The sequence below is a fragment of the Hermetia illucens genome, chromosome 3 (genome assembly GCF_905115235.1).
Source record: "Hermetia illucens chromosome 3, iHerIll2.2.curated.20191125, whole genome shotgun sequence".
Taxonomy (NCBI): Eukaryota; Metazoa; Arthropoda; class Insecta; order Diptera; family Stratiomyidae; genus Hermetia; species Hermetia illucens.
The window spans coordinates 166,548,949-166,564,059 of record NC_051851.1 but is presented as its reverse complement, the minus strand read 5'-3'; the positions used below and the strand labels follow the sequence as shown (position 1 = coordinate 166,564,059).

The 15,111-nt window shown below is 43.8% G+C and overlaps 1 protein-coding gene across 4 annotated transcripts in view; it reads right to left on the bottom strand.

The window, feature by feature from the left end:
- The window catches only part of LOC119652336 (epithelial discoidin domain-containing receptor 1), a 781,389-nt gene that overhangs the window by 14,960 nt on the left and 751,318 nt on the right, over positions 1-15,111 (bottom strand). For all 4 annotated transcript variants that reach the window (XM_038056350.1, XM_038056353.1, XM_038056352.1 and 1 more), the window contains exon 16: positions 10,721-10,870. In XM_038056350.1, the coding sequence (XP_037912278.1) occupies positions 10,721-10,870 (150 nt within the window). The remainder of the gene's footprint in view (positions 1-10,720; positions 10,871-15,111) is intronic.

Genomic DNA, 15,111 nt, shown 5'->3' with positions numbered 1-15,111 from the left:
ATCATCCAAACATACGAAACAGAAATCGACGTTTCGCAGGACCGAGTGGATGAACTTTGAAAAGTTTGCGCCGCATTGCACAACCCGGAAGGTCATCCGTGTGAACACGAAGAGTCCAAAGGGTGTGCATATTGCCGTCTTTGGAACGTCTTCTGGAGGTACAGGGATTTGGTGATAGGCCTTGGTTAAATCCAAGGTCGGAAAGATGCGGCAGTTTGGGAGATGATGTGCAAAGTCGTGGATGAGTGGAATAGGATATCGTTCTGGAACAGTCTGCCCGTTTAGCCTTTTGTAATCCCCACAGGGGGTTCCGCCATTTGGTTCCGAAGATCTGCATAAGTTGTTCAAACTCTTTCCGTGTAATAGCCAGTTTCTGGGGTGATAGGGGACGCACCTTCGAGAAGATACGGGAACCAGTAGTGTAATGTGGTGCTGCACATTGCGCTTCACTGGGTTAGAGGGACTACACTCCGTAGTAATTTGGCTGAGCTTTTGGAGGGGTGCCCGAACACGAGAGTCGGTAATGTCCTCTAAAAGTACGGAAAGATTGTTACTTGGGTGAGATGCCATTTGGCCCGACGAATTAAGGTTGGTCGTGGGATCCATAAGAGACTTGTTTTGCATGTTCACCAGCAACCCATAGTGACACAAGAAGTTTGCGCCTAGGATGAGGAAGCTGACATCCACCAGGATGAATCGCTACGGGAACGACCCACGCAAGCCAAGACTAACATCCACTTGCCTATACCCGTATGTGTTAATTCGGAATTTGCTGCCGTCAGTTTTAACGATTGAGGAAATAGTCGATGGTGCCGGGGTACGGGAAGAACCGAAACCTCCGCACCAGTATCTACGAGATAACTGCGCCTGCTGAGAGGGTCATAAATTGTTAGACGACGTGGCGCTGCGTTCTGGGTGGCCGTCGCCAGGACCCCCCGCGGACCTAGTTTTTTGAGGTAGGCGCGAATTTACACGGGATCGTACATTTGGTGGCTTTCTCACCGAATGTGTGATGGTACCAACAAATACAAGAACCGGAGATGCACGCGAGGACCGCCTGGGAGTCTTCCGGGAGTCCTCGCAGCCAGAGTGATTTCCACAAGTCGTCGTCTATCTTGCCCCCCCCCAATCGCCTTAGTCTTTTCAAGATTTCCACCTTCATAAAAATATGTTTACACAAAACCTTAAAAAAAACGAACTGAGTAGGTTTTAGGGAGTCATAAATCGGACGAATGAAAAATAGCCCCTTCAACACTCTACGCGGTCAGCGAAAGTAGCAATAAGCCAGGATGTTACAAGGCAGCTAATGGAGCAAACTTTTTCAATAATTGCTCAGCAATTTAGAAGATTTATGCTTCCTAGAATTAACTCCATTCCCTCGGTTTTTATTCAAGGTCTTTCCTTGAGAATGAAATCTAACCCTGAACAATCCGACGTACTTTCACCCCGAAAATGTACTTAAATATATATGCTCGCAATAAGGACCCATATTGCGCTATAAAATTAGCATTATTTCCATGTCTATTGTCGAATAACTTTCTTCATTGAAAATTTGGCTTGAATTTCATCCGTCCTGGTGAAAACTTTGAACTTTACAAAGGATTGAGAGGGCACTGCGAAGATGACCCACCCCTTTGCAATGCGATAAAATTTTATTACATTTGTTTTCCATTCAATATTCCATACTATGTGGATGTTCTGTGTAAAATATCCTTTAAAAGCATACTTTTCAACAGGAAGACGTTGCTATTCCACGATACCATCACATCAAATACCATAACATCATAAAAACGATTGCAAAGCGGAGAGCACCCTATAAAGGACATGGGGCAAGCACATCCAATGCGACCTATCTATGAAGCTATGAAAACTTATTCCAATCCATAAGTTTTATTAGGAAATATCTGTCTTGCTTTTAATTTCACACGAAAACATCCTTTTTAGTTCCGCCGAACGAGCGGATACCGAACCGAGGTCAGGACAACAGAGTCGACTGAGCACGTAGCGTGGGGTGGGAAGGATGAAGTCCAGAAATAGAAACCCGTCAGTTCCTGGCTCTTTTTTCCTAAGGTCGTCGTTTGTGTTATTTCAATTAAAACTTTCCGTACGATACCGGCAGAACTGTGTGTGAACTTTACGAGGGAGGCGGCCGGAGAGCGGAGATGATGTTAAAAAATGGGACATAAAGGAGAACTAAGTGTGGAGATGTACATAGTTAGCAGTTGATTCCTGGATTCCAGGATACCCTTTTTACTTGGCTTGTAACTATGCCGGGCGGAAGATATATGTTTTAATTTGTGATTCGTAACTAGGAATCACCTAGAAGTCCTTCCCGGTGGCATGGAACTTTGGGGAGGAGAATAAAAAGGATTACTGTACACCTTGCAATATAGATGAGTGAAAGTTTGAAGTTTGTACAGGATGTGATGTTATCTCCAGCGGAAATGTGGATTAGAACGGAGGAAGGTAGTTATAAGATTGATTCCGCTTGGGAATTGTAACATGAAAAATGTTTTTCATGTTCAATTACAGACGAGCGTTAAGTCGTTTCAAGGATTATATTAATTTGGCCATGTTTTTGGTTGTGGCTGACTTTTCCGGTCTTTTCAGTGAATATGCAGCTTTGATAACTTCAAATTTCTGACGAGGTAACATTTCGACTACAAAAATCTTGGGGTGGAACATGAGGATGTCCTGTTAAATGGGCTCACATCTATTGCTGTAGCTTTAAATGGTAGACAGGTTGGAAGCTGTATTTGAATAATGTATTTCGACGTTAAACAATCTGACATTCAAAGATATTAGTTGAGTGATACTTGGAAGCGTAAAGTGGTGAATGTTAGCCTGGGGAAATTTGTCTTCAAAAGTAAAAGAGTGTTCTTGAGTTATTGGAACTATCAGATATTGTTGTGATACTTCGGGTCTATTCGTGCTTCTTCTCCGTCGATATTTTTCCAAATAGAAGTCAGGATGTCTATCTTTGATTTTGTCATGAATGATTCTGACATATGCATCTATTTGATCTTCTCTGGAGGTCCAGCCCTGAAGATGCTTTTATCAGAAAATGAGACCAGAAACCCTAGTCATAGATGGGGCCTAACGTTGTCAAGAAAGAGAAATAGCATGCTAAAAGGACATTATCCAAGTTCTCTTCATTATATGACGTCAAAAAAATTATCCCTGTGAATACCAAGTGTGCCTTATTCATAGTTCTCACTTTTTTATTAAGGCTTTTCTTTGTGCATAGGTTGGGTATTTGAGAAGGAACCGTCAATCCATATACAAAAATATTGAGGAAAAGGTCCAATATCGGCAATTGTCGGAAGAAGGTCGTAAGATGTTCAAAAACCTTGTGAAAAACTTGGATACTGTGGCATGCAATGCCACAATAGGTCACGGAAGCGTACAATCTAAGTTCATACTAGATTTATTTGAGAGAAGTTGAATATTCATGAGACCACCAATTAGAATAACTTCTTGCTAGTCGAGCTTTTCGTTAGTTAAGACTTGGCACAAAAGTCGAAAAGGACGCACTCAGTGATAGCCGTAAAACGGAGGGGACCGAAGAGTAAACGACACCTGGGAGAGAAGAGAGAAACCTGAACTGTTAAAAGAAATATTGCTTTTTCACCGAAGAAAACTCAGCAGGTGAAAGCCAATAACATATCGGTGGTTGCTTCAATGCCAGCAGGGATACAAGAATCCGTTAGTCGAAAGTCCTAATGTTGGATCAAAGTATGAAAAAAGAAAAAGGATAAAATTGAGAGATAATTAAGGCACGCAGAAATATTGAGCAGAATACATCATCATCATCAACGGTGAAACAACCGGTATCCGGTCTAGGCCCGCCTTAATAAGGAACTCCAGACACCCTGGTTTTGCCCCGAGATTCACCAATTCGGTATCCGTAAAAGTTGTCTGGCGTCCTGACCTATGCCATTGCGCCATCTCAGGCAGGGTCTGCCTCGTCTTCACTTTCTACCATAGATATTGACTTTATAGACTTTTCGGCCTGGATCATCTTCAACCATACGGATTAGGTGACCCGCCTACCGCATCCTATTGAGCCGGATTTTATCCACAACCAGACCGTCTTCGTATTGCTCATAGATTTTGTCGTTATGTAGACTCTTGGTTTAACCCGCTGGATTGCGCGCACTGGTTCTTGTATATTTGGTGGTGGCAGTACGTGTCCGTTGTCTTCAGTTGGCGGGACCTACAACACGGCGAGATTTTGCTTGTTAAGCAGTTCATCAAAATACTCAACCCATCGCTACAATATGCCCATTCTGGCGGAAATGAGATTTCCTTCTTTGTCTCGGCAGGATGGGCATCGAGGTGTATAAGGCTTCATCCTGCTGACTTGCTGATAAAACTTTCGTGCCGTGGTGCTCCCTGTACTTTTTGAGCTCACAGACTTGTTGCTTTTGCCAGGCATCCCTTTTCTGTCTGTGAAGTCGCTTCTCCGGTCGACGGAATCCGCGACAATTCTCAGCGTGTACCCGAGTTCTTTGAGAATGCAAGATTACTCGGTATGCAGCATTCTTCCGTTCCGTTGCTAGCTTACATTCATCGTTGTACCAGCGTTTCTGACCTTGCTTGCAGCTGGGGCCTAGTATGTTTGCGGTCGTATCAATGATGACCCTCTTCAAGTGGTTGTCAAGATCATTTGTTAATGTCTTATCTCCAGGACATCTGTTATCTGCGGTTATTGCGGCATCCATTTCTCCCTTATAGGGGGAGGGGGCTGTGCTGTGAATGGCTTCAGTATTCATTCTCACTTGCTTGCCAGAGCAAATTGTAGGCGGATCGTTTCACTAAAATGACACTTACTTGCAGGTAATATTCCTTATCGCCCTTTCTGTTCTGTGGAAAGAACTTATGATACACCGGCCCCCTTGCAATCCTCTGGAGCGAATTTTGGTCGTCACGGAGGGGGTCCAACAATTCCTTAGTAATGTTAAAGCGATACTTTTTTGGTTGACTCGCCTCAGGGTCAAATCATTAGTAAAAATCGACTCGAGCTGATCGATATCTTTAAGTCCTCAGCAATTTCTCTAACGTTGCTCGGGCGTTTGGCACGTTATTCGTCGTTCAGATCTTCCCGCATCTTTGAGAACTTTTTGTAGCACCGATAAACGTTGTTTTGGTCCAAGGTAGGTGAACATTTGGAATGCTCTCGTGCACTTTTTTGTACAAAATTTGATACAGATTCTTTGCTTCATTTTTTTGGAATAGACAAAAATCGAAGGCAAGCCAAAACACATCCAAGCAAAATAACTGTCCAGAAATTAACTGGACATTCAAAATGGCCGCACTTGTCAAAATAGATGAGCGATATAATGCCACAAAAATATCGAAAATCGTTGCACGCTGAAATTCAAAATTCGCGATACTTTTTCTCCAGACCTTGTATCTACTCTTGCTCAGTAGCTCTGACAGTCCCTTCCATCCGGTCTTCTTTTGAAGGTCTTAAGGATTACCTCATTCGGGTTATTTATTGGCAGTAATATAAGCATTTCCCCTAAGCTGTCCAACAAGAAGGATACTTTTCAGAAAGATACAAGCTGGAAAGCAATGATCAAAGAAGATCTCTAGGCTATCGAAAACCAGCGTTTCTGTTTTTTGGTAAAGGGACTCAAAAAAATATCTGGGCCTCAATATGGACCATTTCATTCCATCACATTACGATACTCAAAAAGCAACCACCCAGCGAGAAAGGGTAGAGTCACACAGGATATTCAACTCTGCTCATCCTAGGACAACAATAGTACAATACGAGCATATGTTGGACAATCTGATGTTGGAAGTTACAGATCACAATTCTGAATAGCCGTAAAGTGGAGTTCTCTCTCCTCTCTCCTTAATTTATGGTCCCCCCCCCCTGGTATTTACCAGGCGCCGAATTCTACTCAAAGTCAAATGATTAAACATTTTTCCAAAGAAAGAAATTAAGGAAGTCTGGAAAAACGTAGTCCCATTCAGCAAGTTTGCTGCGAAATCAGACCTGCTCCAGAAAAGGAGAGTTTTGTGAAGCATATTTCTGGAAACTGCATGGACCCAATGGAGTATGGTACGCCTAGTATATAATTTCAAAAAGTTGCCCCGTATAAGGATGTATCGCATTTTGAAATCCTTCCTTGGTTCAAAGTAAAGTGCGACATGCAAGGGTTTTGGCTGCCAAAATGTATCTGATTCTTATTGCAGGCCCGCTTAGAGACAGTATTGTAACAACCACAATAGTCGCTGACTATACAGCAATCCTATATTTACACTCCATCGCACAAATAGGCGATGTAAGGTCCTCCACAAAGTTCGAGTTTAACTGATCCGCCTGAGTTTTTCAAGAGGGTACACTTTCGCTAGCTTTAGAAGAATGACGACTGAGTCTTCGAAGCGGGTAATGGCATTATCGTGAGACACACAGCAACAAATGAAGGTATTGGTAGAACCATCACCAGAATCTAGAGCAAGGATAGTGGGATTTCCGAAGTAAACTCATACGGGTTATATGGAGGAGCAAGAGAGGAGAGTTTACAGGAGAATGTTTCTTTGGGCGAATTTCAACTGGTAGGGTAGAGAACAGTTAACAGACGTCACTTGGCCAAAAATTAAAATAACCTTTTGCCAGAGAAATAAAAGAGGAGGAGGTAGGGATGTAGAGAGGTGATCCGGACTCGGCTGAAAGTAATACGGACCCCCTATTATCCCTTTTTGCTAATTGAAATTTCTATTCTGGGCCACGAAAAAAATCCCCATCAAGGGGAATCCCTACTTCCTCGTCAGACCTGACTTCAGGTTTACGCTGAGAGAGTTTTTTAGTCATTATTCAAAAGGAGCAACTAGAGATATCCAGAAGAGTCAAGGCCAGCTGAATTGATTCCTCAGCAGTTTTGAACCATTTATGATTGAAAGCATGCATCTTAAGTTTTAAATACCGAATCCCCAAAAATCAGCTGGTGTCCCCATTTCATATCGCCTCATCTATCTTTTAGATCTAAGTTATCTATCTTAGATCTTTTAGATCTAAGTTATGAGGGTGAGAAATATTGCGGAAGTACATCAATTGTTATGGCTGAAGTTTTTCTACGTTTTGTATTGGGACCTTTTTATACGGAACTTCATGTACAATGGAATACCCGGGCATTGGGCATATCATCAAATCGTCGTTACGAATGGTCAATCCGGCCGTGCCAAAAAAACACAGAGGTGGTCCTTATTACCAATCATAGGAAAGCCAATATTTTCAATATGCAGGGATGGCCCAAGATAGAAGTCTTCAAACTTACCAAGCGTGTGTGCAAAAGAGAGGGAGTTGATTGAGTTTTACAATACTCCTCCTCCTCCTACTCGATTGGGGTCGCTTGGATGATGATTTTCATAAGGTAATAAATAAGAAATCTATAAAATCGTCTATAAAATCCTTTTTGGCAGGTTTTTCAGCATAGGCGTTATTGATACCATCTTGAATTTGAAGGAGCACTTCGGTTTTGTCCAGAAGAATACAGTAAGGGTCAGTTCATATTTGGCAAGGAGAGACTAAGACTGCTTGGCAGTAGTGTGACTCGGAGAAGAAGTTGGGCATAAAATTACGTTAAGAGTTTGTAGAGCATTTAGGATGACATCCGCTAAGGTAGTCTGCTTTATCGATAGACCATCTAGGACTAGGTCCATCTATCTTCATCGAACTTGACTCCGGATTTCTGACAAGCCACTAGGGAGACAACGAAAGTGGAAATATTCTCAGAAACGTTATACTGAGAAAAGGGTTGAGCAGAAGCACGAGAAAGCAAATTGAAAACACGCCCCACACTGCAATCGAGGAGTGTATTATTTTTGAAGAGTCCTCGAGTTAGTTGAAATACATTACCAAAATTTAGTGACGCTGGTGGGTAGGCCTAATTGGCCTTATAGGAATCATTGGCAATGCCATTTCATACACTCAAGGGCCAAGGTATTGGAGGAATCTGCCACTACTCATGTAGTGCTCCATTACTTATTGTATTAAGGAGATGTAAAAATCAGAGGAAATCTAGATCAGGGTAACCACAAACGCGGCTTGACAAAGCTGATCGCACATGTAAAGGAAGGTAGCTGATCAATATGGACTTGCTGACAGAACCCAGAGATGCAATGTTTCACGGAGGCTCTGCACGGATAGGGCCAAGAGGAAAGACTAGTAGGTGTAAATCCCATACCAGGCTGACACTTCAAGTAGTAGTATCTTACCTCCACCCACAAAAAAGAGCATCACTAGTTTGAAGACTTAAGAATCACAGCAGATCCGTGGAATGATTCAAAAGGACATTCTCCACCTGGTGGGATTGGGTATTGCTGTGACTATATGGTAGGGCTTGGATAAGAACCAGGGTCGGTTTAGTAGGTTTGAACCCCATGCATTATTGCATCCTGGCCAATTTACGCCTCTATCTATGAAAAAAATAAACTACGAACCCATTCTTTACAATTTCTGCTGGATCTATCCAGGCTCTGGCCTAAGTGTCATAAATTTTAAACGGTAATGTAATATTGACCACATTGCCTTCTACAGTGTACTGTAGTGTTTTATCCGTTGTCCGTAGCGGCCATATTTGAAATGCAGTAGGTAACATATGCTGTCAGTTGTCAACATTGAAGTTTGCTATTTTATCATGAATGTTTGGAAATTGTGCAAATATTTTATCAAAATCAAGAGTTCAAACAAAAGCCAGTAAATAAGGGTGAGAAACATAAAATATTTTGTTGTGGTTTACGTCTGACAAATTTGAATGTTTTATCGTTGAAATTTGCATCAATACAGAATGTTAATTAGTTTTTTGTAAAAATACCGAATGATGATTACCGAGGATAGGATCGTCTGGGCAATAAACAGCTTCTCCGCATACAAGTCTCCAGACCCAGATGGCATAATGCCAGTCATGCTACAGAAGCAGTAGGAAAGGGTTGTGCTGTGGCTTGTTGAGATTTACCGGAGCTGCATCACTTTAAGATACATACCGCAGTCCTGGAGGCGTACACAAGTGGTTTTCATACCGAAAGCGGGCAGGCGCGGTCATGAGTCCGCGAAGGACTTTCGACCAATCAGCCTGACCGCTTTCGTGCTGAAGACCCTAGAACGCGTCCTGGACATTCACTTAAAGACGATTATGGAGAGAACGTGGGCCGCAGCATAAACCCAACCAAAACGCAACTGATGCTATTCACCACCAAGACAAGGGTACCTGAATTCCATCTACCACGGCTTCTTTCCTCTAATGTAAAGTATCTGGGTGTAATCCTCGATCCTAAGCTAAATTGGAGGTTGAACATAGAACTGAGGGTTGAGAAGGCCTGTATAGCCTTCTATGCCTGCAAGAGAACCTTTGCAAAAAAACGGGGTCTCCGGCTGAGGATGGTTCTCTGGATGTACACCGCTGTAGTGCATCCGATCCTGACGTACGGCTGTATTGTCTGGTGGCGGGCTTTGAAGAAAAAATACAATAGAACGAAGCTTAATAGAATTCAAAGAATCGCGTGTGCAGGTGCTACGGGGGCTCTGCAGTCCTGCCCGGCAGATGCTCTCAATGTACTCCTGCATCTCCTCCCCTTAGACCTTCAGGTTGCAGCGTGCAGTGCCGTCAGACTACGTGAGTGCGCATGCTGGACAGCGAAGTCCTACGGCCACAGCAACATCCTAGATGAAATACCTCGAGAAATCTGGGCATCCCCCACGGACTATGTCACACGCCAGCTGAACTTCACGAGAAACTTTGCTGTGGACCTTCTTACGGACAGATCAAAGATGGCCTATGAAGTCGGCGCGAGGGTTTCTCGAATACACACTGTGTATCCAAGTTGTATGGTCTCCCAAGTTTCGCCAGTGTATTCCAAGCGGAACTATTGGCGATATTGGAAGTCTGTCGATGGCTGGAACGAGATTCGAGCCCCAAGCGTAACATAGCCATTTTGACCGACAGCCAAGCGGTCATCAAGGCCTTGTACTCAACGACGACATCTTCCCGGCTGGTGGGGCAGTGCAGAGACGCGCTCAATCATCTGGGTGGCACGCTCAAGGTCACTCTCCTCTGGGTTCCTAGGCATAGGAACATAGAGGGGAATGAGCGGGCTGATGGGTTGGCCAGGCAAGGCTCTGCTCTTGGCAGTTCCTCGGCGAATACAATCGGTGTTCCGCTGGCGGCTGTCTGGGGCGGAGTCTACTCACACTACCAAGCAGCTGCGGGCCTGAGATGGGAAAGGCTTACAAGCTGTGCCAAGTCAATGAGAATTTGGCCAGCTTATAACATAGCCCGATCACGAGAGTCCCTGTGCCAGACGCGTGCAAGCTCACGGTGGTCTTTGGGGACCTTAGAGAGATTTCTAGCTGCAGGTTCGGAGAGCTGCTTTCCTTCGTGAATGTTACGGGCTAGCTCTGAAGATCCGAGCCGGTTGGACTCTGCCTCCCTGCTCCCATAACAACAGTCACGGTCTTAGGAGTTTGTGGCATCAAAACGGCGCACCAAAGCGCTAATTCGGCTCCTTGGAGCGGCGACTGATAGCTACCTACCCTACCTACCGAATGATGCCATAGGACAGTATTTACCAGTTTTCAAAACGATCTTTCGGTTATTTATTCTTCAGCAGTACACTTTTATGTACCCAAGACCATTATGAACGTGTCCACACACCCATTTACAAATAAACTACCATAAAAAAAATGGAGAGAAAAAAAATCTTTACTTACGTGTTTCTTATCGTCCTGATAGATGTGCCCAATATTCTCGATAACTTTCTCATCGGTCAAGTTCTCGTACGGTTGCTCTCTGGCAAAAGTCAATATTTCCCAAAGGGTTATAGCAAATGACCACACGTCAGACTTGGATGTAAACTTCCCCTGAAAAGTAAGAAAGTGGAAAATAGAAAAATAAAGTAAAATAAAATAAATACAGTTCAACGAAAATGTCGTTTCATCTATATTGTTCAAAGGGATCACAGTGAGAGTCCTTCCTTCTGTAGAAAACTCTAACCGTTGCGACGATAGGGATTGGTGTGAAGATGTATGTATTTTGGGGGGGGGGGGGGTACCCGCGGGATAAGGAAAATGTTACACGAGGAGGAATAGTCAGGAATCTCAAGAGGAACAGTAGGAATGGAGTCGAGAAGTGGCATCTAGAAGGATAGAATACGGAATCCAACAAGAAGCAAGTTGTCAAGGATTGATGGTTTCTAGTGGGCAAGGAGGTTTCCAGTCAAGAAAAGTACACTGGCAAGCAGGGATAACAAGTGGGTAGATGGGGATTACAGGTTCGAACTGGAAGCAATTCAAGTCGACATTTCAGGTAATTTTTATGAATATAAGAGGAAATGTTAAGTTGGAAGTGCTTTTAAGATGGTTTATGCTTCTACTCAGAAAACATCTCTTAGGTCCCCAAGGAGGAGAGTCCTTCCTAAAAAAATCTTTTCGATTTCCCATTACATATTCTCTATATGCGCTTATCAGTTTTGCATCGACTTGATACCTTAGGATAACAGTGACCTTTCCCTGTTCCTTTCTAATGTCTTTTAATATTTATGCTCAGTAAGGACCTCTTCCTTCGGGAATAAATAAGCCATAAAAACTCAACAGCGTTGTGACTTGTTTGAAACGTGTAAAAACTTAAAAGTGTCACCACTTCACTGACCAGGACTATACTTTGCAAAGGTGAGATGTGAATGGTTTCTTCCCTGAACTACATCCATTATCGGTGGAGGGTGGTTGGCGGACTCAAAGAGGACAAATAAAAGGACAAACCAATGACACTTAAAGGATTGAAGTATTCTGTTGCTGTTGTTGCGTTTTTTCCACTCTGGAGATTTGTCGGTTTTCCTCTCTGCTTCTCCTCCCCAACCATCCCCTTCCCTTGCTTCGTCGTACTCCTGTTCGCCGTGCCTGCAACACAATCCTTGAGGGATAGGATTGTCCGTCTATTAGACCGACAAGACGAGGGAAAAATGTTTTATTTGCTATATGTTTAGTGAATGACTTTCTTTAGTGACGACAGCGAATGACGGTATCTGGAGACAACATAAAATACAACATCAGCAACAGAAAAAGTAAGAAAATAGGAAAATCTTTTACCTTGATCATGTCGCTGGTCTGACTACTCCACATATGTATAATGTATGTGCATATTTTTCATTCTTTCATATGTATACTACCATCAAGTTTTCGTCCTGATACTAACGAAAAACGTGGAAGGTAAAGGAGTATGAATATTTTATCAACATACTCTGGAAATTGATTGATGTCCATGTAACATACAACAAAGTGCCGAGGCGGAGAAACAAGGCAACCTGGGACTTCAGGATAATAATATTGAAGGACATAAAAAAAATACAATAAGTTTAATATTGTATATTGCCGCATATCTACACTTTACATGACACATTTAGTATATGAAATTAAGTTGGAAGGTTCTCCACATTACCTTGGGAGTTATGAGCCACCGACGACGGATACGTGGATTCGTTGAACAAGTCCTTTATTGTTAAGCTCGGTTGTCGTAATGGATAACGAGCCCAAAAATATATTAATGGGTTGGATGGTGAGGATATTACGTAGTGGAGAAGGTGGTGTTCTGTTTTTTTTCGATTGTAATGGATTTCATAGTTCTGTGGTTTCCCGCCCCAGAGAGATTTATCTTTCTATCTATCAGAAAGGTTTTGAAATGCCTATTTGAAAGCCTTCATCAATATATCGATAAAACAATGACAAAGGGAAGTGTGGACTATTTGAGTGGTGTTTGACAGTATCTAGTGTAGAGATCAATCGCGGATTCGTTGAATCGAATCGTTTCCGTATAATAAGTAGAGGAGTGTCCCAGGCAGCCTGTCGTCCTTTCTGTTTGAGATCGTCCGGAAAGCCTCGATTTCACCCCATCAGGAATTCGTAACCCTTCATTCGTGAAAGCTGGCTGTACAAAATTTCGGCTCATTGGTCCCATGTCATCCCTCACGCTTGATTCCTTCCTTTGAGCAATTAGGGTGGAGTCCAGGTTACAGTCATCATTAAGCGATGGTAGATGGTGGGATTTCGTAGAGTCCTTATGGCACTGCACTGTTGTACTCTGAAAAATCTAGTGGGATTAAGCCTGAATCTGATGTATGACCAATGTTTCCGGCAACCACAAGAGCGCCCTCATGACTTAGAAGCTAGATTTGGATGGTCCAAAATGAGTAAAAGCTCTCTAAATAGTACAGTGCAATGCACGAGCGAAAACTTCCCATGAACAGTTGAAGGCGGTCCAAAAGAGTACTCTTCCTCCGATTATGACGGACGACCTGAGTGCCAATATGGGCATGATAACACTTAGGTCAGATATTTGATGGGGAAAGACTTCTAGAGAACCATAATGGCAAAAGCGAGAGACAATCAAATCGACCAGATCGCCATAAGGAAGGCAGTGGTATCCGTCTCCAGTGAGATGATCACTTTACATGGTGTCTGGCCTTCGTTCACATATTGCGTTCGCATTTACTCAGAGCGGCAGAAATCCTCGACCTACTGTGCTCACACTCGGTCCGCGTTCATGATCCAGCTGTGTCGTTCAGTAGTGGGAGAATAACCTTTCTGATCGGACGACAGATATCCCTTCCACTGGGGAATATTGGTGAGCATTGTGTGTATGTTTGGTACAAGTCAAGTTGCCAGTCACAGAAGGGGCGCCCTAAGATCTATCTGACTGCGGAATGTAGAAGGAAGTCGATGAGCTTCAGAGACTCAAGGTTCTTATTGCCAATGTGTATGGAGGTGAACATGATGCGTTTGAGCCCCGGTTTCGCGAGCAAAATTCGGGAAGTGCAGCTCAGGGAAGCAGTAGCTACCGCAAATAATAATGATTTCGCTACCATCTACCGCATCACGAGAGAAATTATAGATGGTCGTAAGTCTTTCGATGGTCGAATCAGGGATATTAACGGTCTACTTTTCATTCACAACGATTAGAAGGTCACCTTCTTACTATTTGCAGTAATGAGTAGTCAAGTCCTGATGGTTTTACGTGAGTACCCGCCATTTCGTCATAACTCCATGGCCCTCTTCGGATATGGATTGTTTTGTGTGACTGACAAAGCGGTACCGGTTAATACCGAGTTGTACAGCGCAATTCCAAGCTTGGGCCCACAAGGAACTGTGCCCGCGATGTGGGCATAACCACAGCTACCATGAAACTTCCACAAGGCGGCTAATCGCGAATTACCGTGCCGAGAACACATCCCTCAGTTATTCTCCTAAGACATATGCTCTTGGGGGCTATTCTGATTTCTATGATACTAAATAATCTCTGGTGAGGCTTCGTGGCAGAAGCCACTTCAGATGGGTCCCGTGTAGACCTAGGTTTGAACGCCCTACAGAGCATTCACCTATTTCATCACGACTAGCGGATAAATGAGAGTACTGTGTTTCATGGTGCTACCACTTGAAGGTCCTCCAGGTAGCGTTGTTTCTACCAGCCTAGAACCCATGTGCTCTCTGGAAATACGGGATCTTGACTGCCTCACAGAAAAGGTCGAAGTAGAGGAGGCGCTAAAGCGTGAATGTCCAGAGGTAACCAATGCCCGGGTAGGTATTACCTCTGTAAATGCTCGAGGCCAAAAACTTGCCGTGGTGGATGTCCCCGAGCAATATGCGAGGAAACTCCTTAACAGCGGGAGAATCAAAATCGGATGGGTAGTATGCAGGGTACGAATGCGGATAGTCCCCACCAAGTGCTACAGGTGTCTGGACTATGGACACACATCAGCAGCTTGCAAGGGTCCGGACAGGAGGACAGCATGCCGGAGATGCGGCCAAGCGGGTCATCAAGCGAAGACTTGCAAGGAAAGCGAGAGTTGTGTTCTCTGCAGGGATCGTGGCGCATCTGGCGAAAGCGTCGCACACACTGCGGGCTCGGGACGGTGTCCGATCTTCAGGGCGGAATTGGAGAGGGCTAGGGTGCGAACGCCATGATCCGCATTTTGCAAATTAACATGCACCGGAGTGCAACCGCTCACCAGTTGCTAGCGCAGTTCGCTGCGGAAGTAAATGCTGATCTAGTGCTGATTAGCGAGCAATACCGAAACAAGGACCCGTCCTCATGGTATCTCGACTTATCGGGC